General features: G+C 40.8%; 2 protein-coding genes across 2 annotated transcripts in view; one reads left to right on the forward strand and one right to left on the reverse strand.

Annotated features, from left to right (window-relative positions):
• Positions 1 to 1,058: 1,058 nt before the first annotated feature.
• LOC120060612 (mitogen-activated protein kinase 12-like) lies at positions 1,059 to 7,254 on the reverse strand. The gene is made up of 12 exons (XM_039009989.1): positions 7,136 to 7,254; positions 6,333 to 6,462; positions 5,856 to 5,914; positions 4,955 to 5,066; positions 4,510 to 4,539; positions 4,358 to 4,405; positions 4,007 to 4,121; positions 3,788 to 3,859; positions 3,436 to 3,515; positions 3,186 to 3,264; positions 1,313 to 1,486; positions 1,059 to 1,120 (listed from the first exon to the last, which is right to left on the reverse strand). The coding sequence occupies exons 1-12, from the start codon at positions 7,252 to 7,254 to the stop codon at positions 1,059 to 1,061; spliced, it is 1,080 nt and encodes a 359-aa protein (XP_038865917.1).
• A 986-nt stretch (positions 7,255 to 8,240) lies between these two features.
• LOC120060925 (plexin-B1-like) overlaps positions 8,241 to 16,163 on the forward strand; it is a 61,585-nt gene continuing 53,662 nt past the window's right edge. Inside the window, exon 1 of the mRNA XM_039010361.1 lies at positions 8,241 to 8,251. Coding sequence (XP_038866289.1) covers positions 8,241 to 8,251 — 11 coding nt within the window. The remainder of the gene's footprint in view (positions 8,252 to 16,163) is intronic.

Below are 16,163 nucleotides of genomic sequence, written 5' to 3' on the forward strand. Positions count from 1 at the left end.
AGACCAACCATCATTGACCAATCAAACGATACCAAGTTTACAGTGTAACATGACCACAAAGGCCCAATCTACACAGGATGTCACAGCATCTAAATGCTTGTGTAGTGGATTGGACCACTGTAAATGAGACAGAATTCCTGAGAGGGCGACAGCACCGCTGAGCGTAATTTAGAGTTCACCCTATACAGATACAAGTAACCACAGAGATCATACATACATATATATATATATATATATATATATATATATATATAATATATATATATATAGCATCAGTTGTCCTCAGTGAACAAGTTTCAGATAGATACTGGACATGGATACTATAGTATTATTATATCACATTCAGTAGTCAGTCCTCTGAATACTGTAACAGATAGAAACATGTTGGCCCCTCAGTGGGGGAAGGGCTGACTAGTCCTTTTGCATTGTTCTCTGTCTTCCAACTCCAGGCGTCCGAGAGCACAAGCCTGCACTACATGGAACCCAATAGGGTTCTACCATAGGAGACCGATAGAGGATTCATTTTTGTATCTGAGCCATTATAGCGTCTGTGACAGAATGTAGTCAATTTTCTTCTCCACGATTGGCTGATCCCTCCTGATGACCCAGTTGGACATGACTCCAACAGGGTCACCAAGAGGGATCAGCCAATGATGTTGAAAGTCCCACCCAGTTGACTACATTAAAATGGTGGAAGCACTCAATGGCGCTGACCATGCGAATACAGCCTTTTCACCACTAGAGGCCTCTATCAAAAGGGTTATACCAAAAAGGTTTCTTCAAAGGGTTCTCCTATGGGGACAGCCGAAGAACCCTTTTAGGTTCTAGATAGCACGTTTTTTAAAGAGTGTATGACTTTCCCTTTAAGTATGAGGGATCCATAAAAATTCTGACATACAGTATGAAGTTTCATAAAGTCATATACCATGTTGTGAAAAGTGATACGCAAACTTTTTATAACATGTAATAACATGTTATTCTAGTTTGTCATGCAGTTCATATGCTAAACTCCATGGTTCAAAAACTGGGGGGAGCCAGTGCTCTGTGGCGTCTGTCCACTACAATGCAGTTGCACTGGGGTTACAGGGGTCGAAAGCCATAATCTCCATGTGGATCAGACCTAACAGGAAAAAACAAAACATTTTAGAATTGTATCACCGGAATCACACCATATAATATTTTAGAATTTCATATCCTGTAAGGGTAACTTTGCAGAACTTTAACTGTAAGTCTCCAAGAACCGTGAGAAATTCAGGATAAATGCCATCAACATGTGCAACCAGGTAATCAGTCATAGAGAAGATATACTCACTACTCCACTCTCCCACGTCAAGCTCCAGGCTTTCAAAGGAGTCGTCGTACGTCGGGGAGTCGGGTTCAGATTCTGGGTCATGGAACTCAGCGAGGTAGGGGTGTGAGAGGCCCTCTTTAGCCGTCATCCTGGTCTCTGGGTCCAGCAGCAACATGTTCTCCAGCAGATTCACCGCTGGACAGAGGAAGACACAGGACAGAGAGAGAGAGAGAGAGAGAGAGAGAGAGAGAGGATAGAGAAATATTACATAGAGAAAGGAAGGCATTAGGAAGTAGTGCAGGGAATACAGAGTCAAGCCAGCCCTCAACTGTTCTCGATACAAAGTAGAAAAACTGAGATATTCATAACCACTGTCATGACGTTGCCCTCTTTGGGTACAGCGAGCACCATCCCCCTCTCTCTGTCTCCTACAATCAGGCTGCTGCGACCTCAGGTCGTAAATTCCTGGAGGAGATTATCTCCTCATGGCCACAGTATAGAAACAGAGTGAGTTTTCATAGAGAGAACAAAGGAATTTCTTTCACCTCACAGAACTGGAGGTCCGAACAGTATTGAGGTTCTGGAGAACGTATAAAAGATCGGTGAAGAATCCAGCTACGAACTGGTCCGTTTGGTACAATATTGTGAAACTCATGAGAGACAATACGGCCACATTACCATAAAGCTGTTTATACAATAGCCTCAGATATTAGGCTTACATCAAATTGTTGTATAAGATGAATGAGTGAGGATCATACTGTTTGTGAAATTGTGTAATGTGATTTTGGATTGTTTAATGAAGGAAACTCCAATTCCCTTTGGAGTTTAACTAAATCAGAGGACCGCCCATGAGCACAGTTAGGACCTGGCGTCATGAGACAGCCTTTTTATGCTCTTCCGAATAAAACCCCCACCCGGGTTTTCTATCACCAGACCAGCTTACCTCGATAATGAGAGGGCCAAGGTTTGAGAGGAGACCATAAGCCTAAGGTTTGAGTAGATGGCTGAATCTTTTAACCACACCACGTGGTTAAACTCTTAGACTATCGATATCGACAGAATAAGAACAAGTCTTTGATATTAATTACTAGTCTGCAGCTAGGAATTCGGTATCATTGAACGCGAAGACCGACAACCGCCGAAACATCTATTCTATAACAACATGAATGAATGTCACTCTGAACTATCCATTCTAACCATGACACAGACAGAGAGATGACATGACACAGACAAACTCTCCAACAGAAACAAACTTTTCAACAGAGATCCCGACGACACACTGAGTGTAAATATATATATTGATTGCAATTATTCCCGAATGACTGAGCGTTCATGTGCAAAGGATTATCATTTCAATTGTTATAATTATCAACTTTGTAGTGTCTCATCACAGTTGACCCCCACTTCCCTTTTTGTCCACCAAGCCGGGATACCGGTTTATCCCACTAGGGAAACTCCGTTATCATTTCCTATTAACTATCTACTGTTTGTTTATGCATTTCTGTGAATTACTTAGTTAGTAAATAAATGATTTAAGACAATTGATGTATGGATGACTCCTAGTGAAGACTGGATTTGTGCAGATAACCAACAATTTACGACGTTTGGAATGAGACTAACATGAGGAAAATAATAATTCATTAATTCGAAGACTAATTGATCAGATATAAAAAATATCTGAAGAGATATATTAGGAAAAATGTTTTGTAATCTGAATATTTTCCTTGGTGCCCCGACTTCCTAGTTAATTACAGTTACATGATTAATCAGTTTAATCGCGTAATAATAATTACAGAGAGTTATTTGATAAATAAGTCTTCAGTTTAATAATGCCAAAGACACGACACAACCATGCAGGACGTAACATTACCACAGTGATAATAAACCAACTCACCGTTTACATGCAAGGAGGGAAAGACCTCCTTGAAGTTTTTCTTCTTTTGGATAGGGAGACTCTGTACATATGAGCGAGCCTGCAAGACAATACCAACAATGTTCAACTGTCAACTGTATTTTTTCAATGTTATCTCCTTTTTCTTACAAGTTACCACCATAGTGAGCATACTTGTGATTTCAACACCAAGCTACATTGAATAGTTGCGAGCTGAACAGTTGCCATTAGATTGAGATGACAGTAGGCCTACATCTTTGCTCTGCATCTTCTGCACCAGGGAGGATGGTGGTGTTCCTGTAACGTTGAGGATCTTCTTCAGCTGGTCAATGCCTGAACAGGATGGTCAAGGAGGGTGTAGGGACACACAAGGCAGACAGTGGAAACCACTACAAGCAAAATACTTAGAGCACTGATCAGTGAACTGTCTGCTACATGATTGGTGTTGTCCCTTGTGCAACTGCAGAATGATAACTAATACATAAGATAACTACATGATACGTACATCAGTAATATACAAAGAAATGGGGTACAGAATATATGTTTTTGTGTTGATGTAAACTTAGTGAGTTATACAGGTGTTAAGAGGAAACATGAGAGGATACTGTCATTGCCTGGGAAAAGAACCTGGCCTGTGATCATCTCAGCCAGGATGCAGCCTGCAGACCACAAGTCCACTGACAGGGTGACAGACACACACAGAATAATTAACACATGAGCTACAGCTGAACCAATAGTACAAAAGTAAGATAACCCCAGAAGTGCATGGAATGTGAAGCCAAAATAAATGAAAAGGTATTTATTGTGTGTTGGTGATAGGTCACCTGATTGGCTATAGTGCATCCAGTTGAAGATGACCTCTGGTGACCTGTACCAGCGTGTCACCACATAGCCTGTCATCTCACTCTCTGCATGTCTCGCTAGACCAAAGTCCAGGATCTGAGATAGAAAGAGAAAGCGAGGGAATGTGAAAGAAAAGTCAATTGAAGCTTATAAAAAGAGAGGCTAATACGTAACCACAACAATCAAACAATAAAAGTGTAGTCTTTAAACACCAGTGTGTTATCTTCCTAAATCAAGTACATTATGTTTATCTTACTGTTTGAAGGTTTTACAATAAAAGGTACAGTATAATTAAACATATAAATGCAGCTTGTTGCCAAATTCTTAATTACCTTTAATTCACAGTTCTCATTCACAGCAAGGTTGCCAGGTTTTAGGTCCTGAAGAATACATTTAAAAAAACATGTAGGATCTTATATGATCTGGCCACTCAAATGTACTTAGAAATGTATTTCAAGTATATTCATAAGAACCTAATACAAACCCGATGGATGATCCCTGCAGAATGGATATACTAAGGGATAGAAAAATGTAAAGAAACATTATTTTCAGGTGAGTATAAGATTACGATTTAAGATTAGGATCAAGGTCCAACCAAAATTTGACTTCCGCTTTATCCCATCCCTTCTGAAAGATACACTCATATACAGGTTGAGAGGTCAGAGCAGGGGTCTGCCACACTGGGCGCCAATGGAGCAGTTGTTTTGGGGTGGTTTAAGTGCATTGCTCAAGGGCACAACGGCAGGCAAAGGCATCTAGGATTTGATACCAGCATACCTCTGGTTGCCAACTCATTTCCCGATGGATCACTTTTTCCTCACAGATCGGGGATTCAAAATGGCAACCATCCATTTGCTGGCACCCCTCTCTAACGGCTAGGCTACCTGCCACCCCATATAATACAATGATTTCTTAGTAGTGGTGAACACCTTCAGGCCACGTAGCAGCTGGTAGAAGAGGTAAACGATGATGCGATCAGTCAGTCTCCTGCTCTTCATGATGCGACCGAGGTCCTGAGCCACAAAGGGCATTACCATGTAACTGTAACATGGAGGAGAGAGATGGGAAGTCAGATACAAACAGTGTTACCATGTAACTGTAACATGGAGGAGAGAGATGGGAAGTCAGATACAAACAGTGATACCATGTAACTGTAACATGGAGGAGAGAGATAGGAAGTCAGATACAAACAGTGTCACCATGTAACTGTGACTGAGAAAAAAAGTAGGGAAAGGGAATGATACAATACGTCATGTACTAAAGCTACCTCCTCCACCTAATCATTACAAATGTATAAAATGATTACATAACAGAAAATGCAGGTAACATCATACACTGTGTCTCACATGGTTGCAATCATAACACAGACATAAAATATATGTTTTAACTCAGCTAACAGATTATATCACATACCCAAGCACATACAAAGGAGCGAAGGGCCCAAGTAAGTAAGCACAAACAAACATGAACAAACCTGCACACACACACACACACAGCTTTGTTTTTGGAGTGTAAAAATGTTTGACAATTAAAAATCGTATTTTCCCTAACCCCTAACCCTAAATCTAACACTAACCTAACCCTAAACTTAACCCGAAAAAGCCTGAACCTGACCTTAATCCCAAAACCTAATCCTTAAAACTTAAATAGCATTTGAACAAATTCAGGACATTCGGGTGAAATTGTAGGACATTGGGGTCCTAATAATGTAGGAAAACAAGTACACACACATGCACGATCAAACTCAAACTTCATGATACACTCTCAGCAGCCTGTCTCAACAAGCTGTGACAACTGGCAGAGGAATGTGGTTCACAGCTCCCCACTTACAACGTCTGGAATTTCTCCAGGGAGAAATCAGGTGTGAAGACATTGAGGAGGCTGATCACCTTAAGGAAAACAACAGGAAGAAGGAAAGTAAATGAAGAGTTTATTCCCACAAAAAGTGACCACACAAACATATACATTGCAGTAACACGAATTCATCGCCAGTAGTACAAGTAGGCCTGACGAAGTACAAGTGCTCTGGGAATATGTTGAGTGAAAACACTGGCCTATAAGAGGCGCTATTCCTCTCCACCAAACATAAATAAACATAGGAAGGAGGCAAAGGAATACAACTGGATGTCTTTGGGTGACTGATATTCAACATACTGAATAGTTTAAAACTACAAATTATCCTGATGTGAAGTAGAATGAATGACAATTACTGCATTGTGATGGCTTTTCATTTTTGAGTGTCTGGAATCTCTGTCCAGGGGAGTGTATCTCAGATGTTCACTATTATAGTAGGTAATATGGACTTACATTGTCATGCTGGATATGGCGTAACAGTCTTAGTTCACGGTAGGCCCGTTGAGCGTGGATTAGGGACTGAAAGGGACGATAGAGCTTTTTTATGGCCACCTTCTCCTTAGTCTGCTGGTCAATAGCAGAACTAATGAATAAAACAAGTTCAAAGTCAAATAACATTAGTGTTGGATAGAAGAATTCTGTCACAGAATGTAGGCAAGGGGGATATAGAATGGTAACTCTCAATGACAATAGTAATACTTCAAGTCAGTATAGATCAAAGAGTACAGAATCTTTGAGTAGCTTTCATGTCAGTTTGACAAATTATTATAAGTAGTACTACAAATAACATTTCAGACGCTTGTGTGTTCATTCTATATTACCGATATCTGGCAGAGGTAAAACTGGGTTTCAAGATGTGTTAATATGGGGCTCGCTCCAGGTTGGGAGTGCAAAATTAGTCTCATCTCGAGACCTGCTTAAATTTGCTAATTTCTTTGAGGCAATAGTGCCTCTGTTAGCAATGTCCTGAGTCTTTCGTTATTGAAAAAAAATGGAACAACAAGCTGATATTACACAATATCCAATATTGTAGAATTTTGCATGTGTAACTAATAAGAAATGAATAAACAATTATAGGCTTAGGTAAAGTTGTTCCCTTATTCTGTTTATGTTCTACATGTTTCAATGAGAACAACTGTATGGTATACTGTATGTGGTATATTTTAAAGAGGTATATTTTAAAGTATATAAAATGCATGCTGGTTTGGCGAGTAGTTATTCCAGGAAAGCTACCAATAAATTGCCCCTTCACTCACCATACCGTCCCGTAAGCGCCCGAGCCAACTGCTTTCAGCGCGATATATTGCTCTGGAACATCCCATGTTGTTTTCTTTATCTCCAGTCTATGGAAACCTGTCTTCACAGGCGATTCCATTTTGTCAATAAAATATGTCGATCTAGTTCAAACCAGTGTGGTACCTATTGGTGATTTTTCATAGCCTTGAGGTTTCGATATGACAGGTAAGCAAAGGTAGCCTACAACTGTGAGACCCCACCCCACCTCACGTGATGTAAATGGCATTCCCACTGCACTGTGTACACACTCACCTGTCGAAGGCTCTGTATAAACCTCATACATAGGCCTACTGGTATAGTAGCCTAAAATATTGCTGCTCTTTTTGTAGCACCATTCCAAATACTGCAAAAAGCTGCCAAATTCCTCTTACTCTTCTGTTCGATCAGATGTGTAAAAAAAAAAAAAAGGATTGAGTTGGTTTGTGAGATCTGGTAATAATAGGGCTTCTTGTTCCTGCTAAATATCTCTGTAGAGGTAAAAGTCATGCACAGATTGCCGACAGAGTAAAGCAGTCACACAGATCACACTTACAGTATAGTATTAATCTAAGTTTTCTCTACTACCAACCATGGACCAATCAAAAACTGTAACTAGTATCTGCTGTGTATTACAACTTGAAGGCTACTGTAAAAACCATAGATACGACCCTCCACCTTTGTCTGACCCCATTCAATTATTTGCTAAGGGATATCTATCTTGTTCTTACCATTAGTGGAATATGGGCATCCTATAGACCCTCCTGGCAAAAATATTGGTCAATACAAATATTTATGATTCAAAGCTAGCTCAAATTTTCTCATTTGAATGCTCAGATTGAATGACCAGCAGCCAGAGTGAGGGACAGATGTATTGGGATAAAGCAAGCATACTGCAGGGCACTCCGTATGTAACGGTTCTGTAACGACAGACGCTGGGAGACGAGAAGCAAGTACAGGGCATGGATTTAATAATAAATAAACATGAAACAAAACAAGAACCGCGTCTGGACAGGAGAAACATAACATCAATGCTGACTCAGGAATGAAACTGAGGAAGTGACAGATATAGTGGAGGTAAATGACATGATGGCGTCCAGGTGAGTCCCATAATTAAGCGCAGGTGCGCGTAACGATGGTGGCAGGCGTGCGTAATGATGAGTGAACTGGTGACCTCGAGCACCTGAGAGGGGGAGCGGGAGCAGATGTGACACTGTCAAATAGGCCTACTTTACATTCCTCTAGTCAAGTGGGATGGAAAAAAGGGTAGAAATTCTGAGTCTTCGGGATCGGTGTCCCTTCCACGGGGCGGTTGAGCTAACGTAGGCTAATGCGATTAGCATGAGGTTGTAAGTAACAAGAACATTTCCCAGGACATAGACATATCTGATATTGGCAGAAAGCTTAAATTCTTGCTAATCTAACTGCACTGTCCAATTTAGAGTAGATATTACAGTGAAATAATACCATGCTATTGTTTGAGGAGCGTGCACAATATTGAACATGAAAAGTTATTAATAAACAAATTATGCACATTTGGGCAGTCTTGATACAAAAATTTGAACAGAAATGCAATGGTTCATTGGATCAGTCTAAACCTTTGCACATACACTGATGCCATCTAGTGGCCAACATCTAAATTGCACCTGGGCTGGAATAATACATTATGGCCTTTCTCCTACATTTCAAAGATGATGGTGCAAAAAAATACAAAAGAACAGTTGATTTTTTCTTTGTATTATCTTTTAGCAGATCTATTGTGTTATATTATACTACACTCATTTCACATTTCCATAAACTTCCAAGTGTTTGTTTTCAAATGTTACCAAGAATATGCATATCCTCGCTTCAGGGCCTGAGCTACAGGCAGTTAGATCTGGGTATGTCATTTTAGGCAAATTTTTTAAAAAGGGGCTAATCCTTAAGAGGTTCTTAATGAGTCCAGGTCACTGTAAAATGCGAAAAAGCTGAATAGATAAAGATGACGCTGGATTCCAGAGAGTATCATTTTTTTCAATGTAATGTGTGATGATCTAAAAAGTCGTTTTGTGGGACATGTGGGATTGCAAAATGTGTTCATACATGCAAAACAACCATTTTTCAAAAGTCCATCTTTGGTTGGGCCTTTTGTTTTGTCTGTTTATTAGCAGCTAAGATAAAAACATACCAATAGGATAATTCCATAAAGGCAGATCTAAACACCGTAGGCTCATTTTATTGAACTTTGAGCATTGACTGTAGGTGGAAAGGCACTTTATAAATCCAATCAGTTATTTCAATTATTATTATTATTTTTCCAAGGTGTTACTGTGAGCACTGTAAGAACTGTATCACAGAGATTGTAAACCTGTATGTATACCATAGACAGAGATAGACAGCTCTAGCGCCCCAAAGCTATGTTAGTCAACTTGGTGGGACTTCCTATGGGTTAAGGAGGGATCTCATAATCACATCCAGGTCATCAGGAAAGCTCAGAAAATTAATTATTCTCCTGAGAAAACATTCCATAACTGTAGGAAGCAGTAAATCACCAACCTTTGCTTTATACCTGTTCAGACAACACACTATTGGTGGCAGTATGCACCCTTTAAATGTGTTTACCGACTTGCAGAAGCAGCAGCATCAGCAGCAGCAGAAGCAATTGGCTACTTTAAAGGGAAGAAACCCCTCAATGGCGCTGCCCATGCTGTCAAAGAACCATTATGGCATAGATGCAAAGAAGGGCCCAACACAAAATGGACCCCTAAGCACTACACCCTAGTAATTTGTGGAGGTCTGAGAGGATTTGATTTGTTATAAGCAATATGGTGAAACTTCCACCTATCCTCTTAGAGGGCAAGGTGGAGCTATTACCATCCCACTGGGCACATACATCAATTCAATGTCTATTCCATGTTGGTTCAACGTAATTTCATTGAAATTACATGGAAACAATGTTGATTCTACCAGTGTGTGCCCAGTGGGATATTGCTTACACCTGTAAAATCCTCTCAGATTAGGGTGTAGGGCTTAGGGTCCATTTTGGAGTGGGTCGTTTACTCTCTTTGACTACATGCTCTCCATACCTGGGCATACCTGAGGTGCATTCAATATGACAGAGTGCTGTTCATCGTTCAATTCAACGGAAACGGTACTGTACTAAAAAAACAGTTGGAGAACGATGTGATTATGGTGGCCCAGAGGGTGATTGTGTAAGGAGGTGTTCTGCATGAGTTTTGCGATTTCAAATGGTCACACCCATATTGATCAGGCCACACCCACAAACGGGAGTAAATATACCTCAAAAGAACAGTGCCCACCATTTTAGGAAAACGTTGATTTAATAAAGGTGAAATAATAACATTTAAAAAAATTATTAACAGCCAATAAGATGTAGGCGCTGGAAGCCACGCCTACATTTTACTGGACGTTACATTTCTAGAACCCTCCCCCATTGTCTCATGTCAGATGGCGTCATTCTAAAGCTACATGCACTTGCTAGGAGCCAGCGCAGACGGCAGTCGCTCTTTCTGATGTGAGACAATGCCATCCCCCCAACATGGCTGTAAATTGGATGCTGCATGTAATGACATGTGTCACTGGGTGTTCGTGCTCCTCACTCCAAGGACGTTCTATTTAGTACGGTCTTGTGAAGACGAGAGTGTGGAGAACTCATCAAAAATTACATTTGAAGCACTGCACACTCAGTGCTACTGCATTACCTTTGACCAATACAGACAAAACCAGATAACTACATAAATCAATAGCTAGCTTGTAATTTCATAATTATCAGCCTTTATGGGTAGCTAGCTAGCTACCAATTCTTCATCAGTTCGCCTGTGGTCTATGCAAACTACAGTGGATATTTTAGGCAGTTAAACATGCCATAATTAACACAGTACGCATGTATTAATGTATCAGGATAAAATGTTATAGTCAGGCAACATACTTGTTATGTCTCGTGGGTTTCATAACCACGTCCTTATAACAATTCAATAATAATGAGACAAGAATTCAGTTCAACCATTTATCTCAAACGTGATCATCTCAACATACCACAACTCCCATGATGCTCTGAGGCACAACCCCAATACACAAAATCTCCTCCACTCCTTCTTAAATTGCCCCCATTATGAACAACAGTCCTGAAAAGGTGACTGTGGGCCCCTAGGTGACGACTGCTGGGACAGGATGTCACCCGGTAACAGTTCTGGACCACTCACAGTACTCAACAGTAACTTATCTGTGTGTCTTTTCCAGATGAAGTCCTCTGAAGTCTGGACAGTGTGGGACACAGGACCAGTCTGAGCAATGACTGTAGCAGGATCCCACTTTGGTCTGTTGAGCTAGTACCTAGACAGTTTCTCCAGGATTGAAAGCTCTGTCCTTTTAAAAAATATATATATAATTAACTTTTATTTAACTAGGCAAGTCAGTTAAGAACAAATTCTTATTAACAATGACGGCCTACCCCGTCCAAACCCTAACAATGCTGGGCCAATTGTGCACCGCCCTATGGGACCACCAATCATGGCCAAATGTGATACCAGCCCAGGATTGAACCAGGGTCTGTAGTGACACCTCTAGCACTGAGATGCAGTGCCTTAGACCGCTGCACCACTCGGGAGCCCGCTCAATTCACATTGTCACACTGTCTCCTTTGCGTTCAAAGGTTTGAGTAGATTGAAACTTGTGCGTAGCTCTCTCTTCATGAGTAGTGATACAGAAAAAGCCTTGGTGGTTGTGTGTGGCATGTTCCTGTAGGATAGCAGGAAGCTGTTCAAGCGTTGGTGCCGTGCCCCTTGACCCTGAGACGCTTTCAAGTCATGTTTCATGGTCTGTACAAACCTCGCCACCAGCCCGTTGGTTGATGGATGATACGGTGCAGACCTGATGTGCTGTACGGCATTCACATGTAGGAACGAGGCCATTTCTTTGGACATTTCTGTGGTCCGTTGTTGTTAACGAGTTGGAGTGGCGATCCAAACCGACTAAACACTTCCACAAGCTTCTCAATAGTCTTCTCAGCAGTAGATCTCATGATGGCAACCACTGGCCACTTTCTATGAGCATCCACGACCACGAGAAACAAACTTTGACTGAACCTGCGAAGTTGACATGCATGCATTGCCATGCCTCCTCCAGCCAATCCCATGGATGAAGAGCTGCAAGTTGAGGTACGTTGTGAACCTTTTAGCATGGGGAACATGTTTTTGCTTTCTCCTCAATGCATCCATCCAATCCAGACCACCAAAAGTAGCTTTGTGTGATTTCCTTCATGCAAACCATTTGATTCGCATTTGATTCTGCCTTCACTGGTTTCCTCAGCAAAGGCGGAATGATAACTTTCCTCCCCCACAGCAGACAACCGGATTATACTGACAGCTTAGTTCTCCTGGAAACGTAAGGTTTCAGTTCCGGAGCATTTCCTGCGGCTTTACCTTGGATGATGATGTCCATCACTTCAGATAACACCTGGTCGTTTCTGTTGTTTCTACGCACTTGTGTTGAAGATGTCAACTTGGCGTGACTCCGTCTTGACCACAGGTAGTGGTAACCTGGAAAGTCCATCTGCTTAGCATTGCAGTTCTGACTTGTGGCACTTGATGTCGTAGGTGTATGCTGACAACAACAAAGCCCACCTTTGCATTGCTTGCTTGCAGTATGCGGTCCAAAGATGCTAGTCAGTGGACAATGATCTGTAGGATAATCAGTAAGAAGGGTGAACTTCCTCCTGTACAAATACTGGTGAAATTTATGCACTCCAAAAACTATTCCTAGGGCTTCCCGTTTTATTGCGTTGTTACTTTCTGCTTTCTACAATGTCCTCGATGCGAAAGCAATTGGCTTCTCTTCACCGGAAGGCATGATATAGGACATGACTGCTCCCACACCATAGGGACTAGCATCACAAGCTAGTTGGATGGGCAATGACGGGTCGAAATGTGTCCAGATTAATCGAAATCCCTCAGTTTCTTCTCCGCAAAGAAACCCACAGTACCTCCCAGATGATATCTTGAACGCGAACACATTCTAACCGTTCTGATTGGTTCTAGAAGTTGATGGGTTGGGCCAGAGCTAGAACACACATGGTTAAAGCAGTTTTGAAAATGCATCATTGGCTTTGATACTCTGATTGGTTAGAAATTATCCAATCACTGATTACTTTATTTTGTACAACACCCCTCATTTTGACATGAGTGGTGTTATACAAATTTTGACTTAGATGATGGCAGTCACACTGAAGCATGTAGCAAAACATAGAGCAGTGGAAGAAATCAGTTTGAGTCTTCAGGCAACAAATTAAGTGTGATATACAATGACATCGCAACACAAAAAACACATAAGTAGGAGGCAAAAATGGTTCCTACACAAGTAAAGAATGAAAGACATGCTATACAATTATGAGTGGTAATCAAATCTGTTATTTTATTTTTTTCCTCGCCTGGTACGTTAGGTTATTTTTTGTGTAACTGTGCTTTCAGTCCCACTGGTAACCACCAGAGGAGGCTCATATCACATAGGTCTACATACGGATTTGGAGGTGATACTGTCATTGAATTTCCTCTTGTATTACCACCTGGAGCTGTGAATTTATACCGTTCTTTGTTGTTTATAACTAATTATGTTTGTGGTGGTAACACGTATGTTTTGGGCAGGGGATAGGCCTACGTATGGGAATTTGCTAAATCATTATAAAACGAATATAATTAAAATGAGGATAAAAGTATCCATTATTTCAAGTATTTAACTTGTTTTTGTGAAAGTTCGACGATATCATTCATTTATTGCGCGTCTTGCTTGTCTGTAAACAATGGCTCACTGCGGGACGAAGCAATTGCGCTTCCACAAAATAAGTTGCCCACTCCCAGATATGCCTAAAAAGAAGTCTGCCACTCAGTTTGAGCTTGTTCGTTGTAGTAACTGTTCCTCTGAACTCCCCGTGCGCAAACCAAGCGGCGTGTCAGCTGTGGCGATCCTCAAAGACAACGAATGTACCATACGACAACTGACACAGTGCTGCTCGGTAAAGAATAGGAAGGGGCAGTAAAGTAAACGCACGTTTTTACAATAATTTGTCAAACAACTTGCATTTGGATTAGCTGGAGATAACGGTCGTCCATTTGGACGGAGAACAGACACTTTTCTCTCGCTAATAACGCCGGGGAGCTCAAATCGAGATACTCCGTGACATCGTATCGCTTTACTTTTTAAGGTAAGAATACAGTTTGATTTGAGTGCCTTTTAAACAAAAATGTACTTAAAGTTGTTTTTAGTGCCTAATAAATATTACAACCTAGAGGAGAAACAAATGCGACAATTCAGACTACGTTGAATGAAACAAATTACGGGCTAGAGTTTAAAATGGTACCTCATTCCATAGATTTTTAAGATGGGAAGGTGCAATAATGTATTGCGTTGTTGCAATACTTTAAAAGTTCCTATGTTGTCAAAAAACAAGTCCAAGTAAAATGTAATATCACTCAATACATCTTTATTTGTCCATGAGCATTTTGTTAAATGTTTTTAACACTAACCCCTGCACCGAAGGAAGGTATCCTTGAAATAAAAAATGGTTTTGCGTATGGGTGTATTATATTGAATTGCTCAGTGGAGACAGTTGTCTGGTGTGATTATTCCACCTGGGGTCGTTGTTCAAATTGTCTAGGCATAGACCATCAAAACAAATGTTTTGTTTGTGTATTGTCTGACTATCATTTGGCAATTATCAGACAAACTATTGATGTACCACCACCACTTTTTGGCGTTATGCAAGTAAAGCTGCCAGCATGTAGGGATTGATGAGCTGATGATCCAGCTGACACAGTTGGGCTCCACTCTCACCTGATATAGATACTGTAACTGGATGTGTTGTGTGGTTTTTCCAATGCCATTTTCAGCTGCTGTCATAATCTTTTGGATACAGACAGACACATCCTCTTCCTAACTGTCTAAAGCTGTTGTTCCCCCTTTTGAAATTAGCTTACAACTTGCCATTGGCAAAATCAGTTGAATTTGTACATATCTGTATGTTTGCCTAGGTGTGATTCTGGAAAAGTTTGGTATTATCTTTTAACAGGGGTTACAATTATAGCCTAACAGTGGAAGTGTATATTTTTTTAAATAGCCACTCCCTTTCTTTTTCTTTCTACTGCAGGAAATTATTGTGTAATATTCAAACTTTATTCATACAATGGCCAACGTTTATAAAGGATCACATGCTATGTTTTCAGCTGTGATCAGGCTAGGAGAGGCTTTGTTTAAAATCCCCCAAAATCCTGTTTTGCACCTAATAAACCCTATTGAGATGGTGCTTTCATTCTTTCCCCCCCAGTCGGTTTTCACTTTCCTACCTTGTGTAGGTAATCCAGAAGTGCAATAAACAAAACCAGATTTATATATATTTTTGTATACCAAAGGACAACCTTTTTCTAGGTGTATTGGCTGATCAGATGTAATTTGATTACGTTGGATTAGGGTTTTGATTATCCAGCATCTTACCCTAGCCCAGTAACATCATTACAGGAAGACTTTGTAGTAAAATGGCCATGGGCATGACCTTCGAGCGCTTACTCTTTCACTTGTTTTGCTGTTCAAAACCCAGACGGACATTCTTGAATAGCAGGCCATCTGCTAGTCCAAGTGCTTTTTCCATGAGCACAATATCACATTACCCTCAGATCACTTTGCAATAGAGTGGGGGATATGATTTGTTGGCAAGGGGGAATACAGTCTCATTTCCAGTAGTATGTCTTCAACACAATGTCTGGTAAAAGGCTTTTACATTTGTGTGGGTGGCTACCACCAACACCATCTTTGCTTCCGCTAAAAACCCTGCCATGTGATTGGTTGAGACTTGTGGGCTCACTTTCCTTGGCTGGCAAAGACACCACCGGGGATAACTCTCAGATTTGGATTGCTGTGTGTTTTCGCTCATGTCTTAAAAATGTCTGACTATTTGGCCCAGAGGCCTATTTCAAGTTTTCAGGTAACAGGAATGAACATGCCGGCCTCCAGTCACCACTAGCCAGC

This window comes from Salvelinus namaycush, chromosome 16, assembly GCF_016432855.1.
Source record: "Salvelinus namaycush isolate Seneca chromosome 16, SaNama_1.0, whole genome shotgun sequence".
Lineage (NCBI taxonomy): Eukaryota > Metazoa > Chordata > Actinopteri > Salmoniformes > Salmonidae > Salvelinus > Salvelinus namaycush.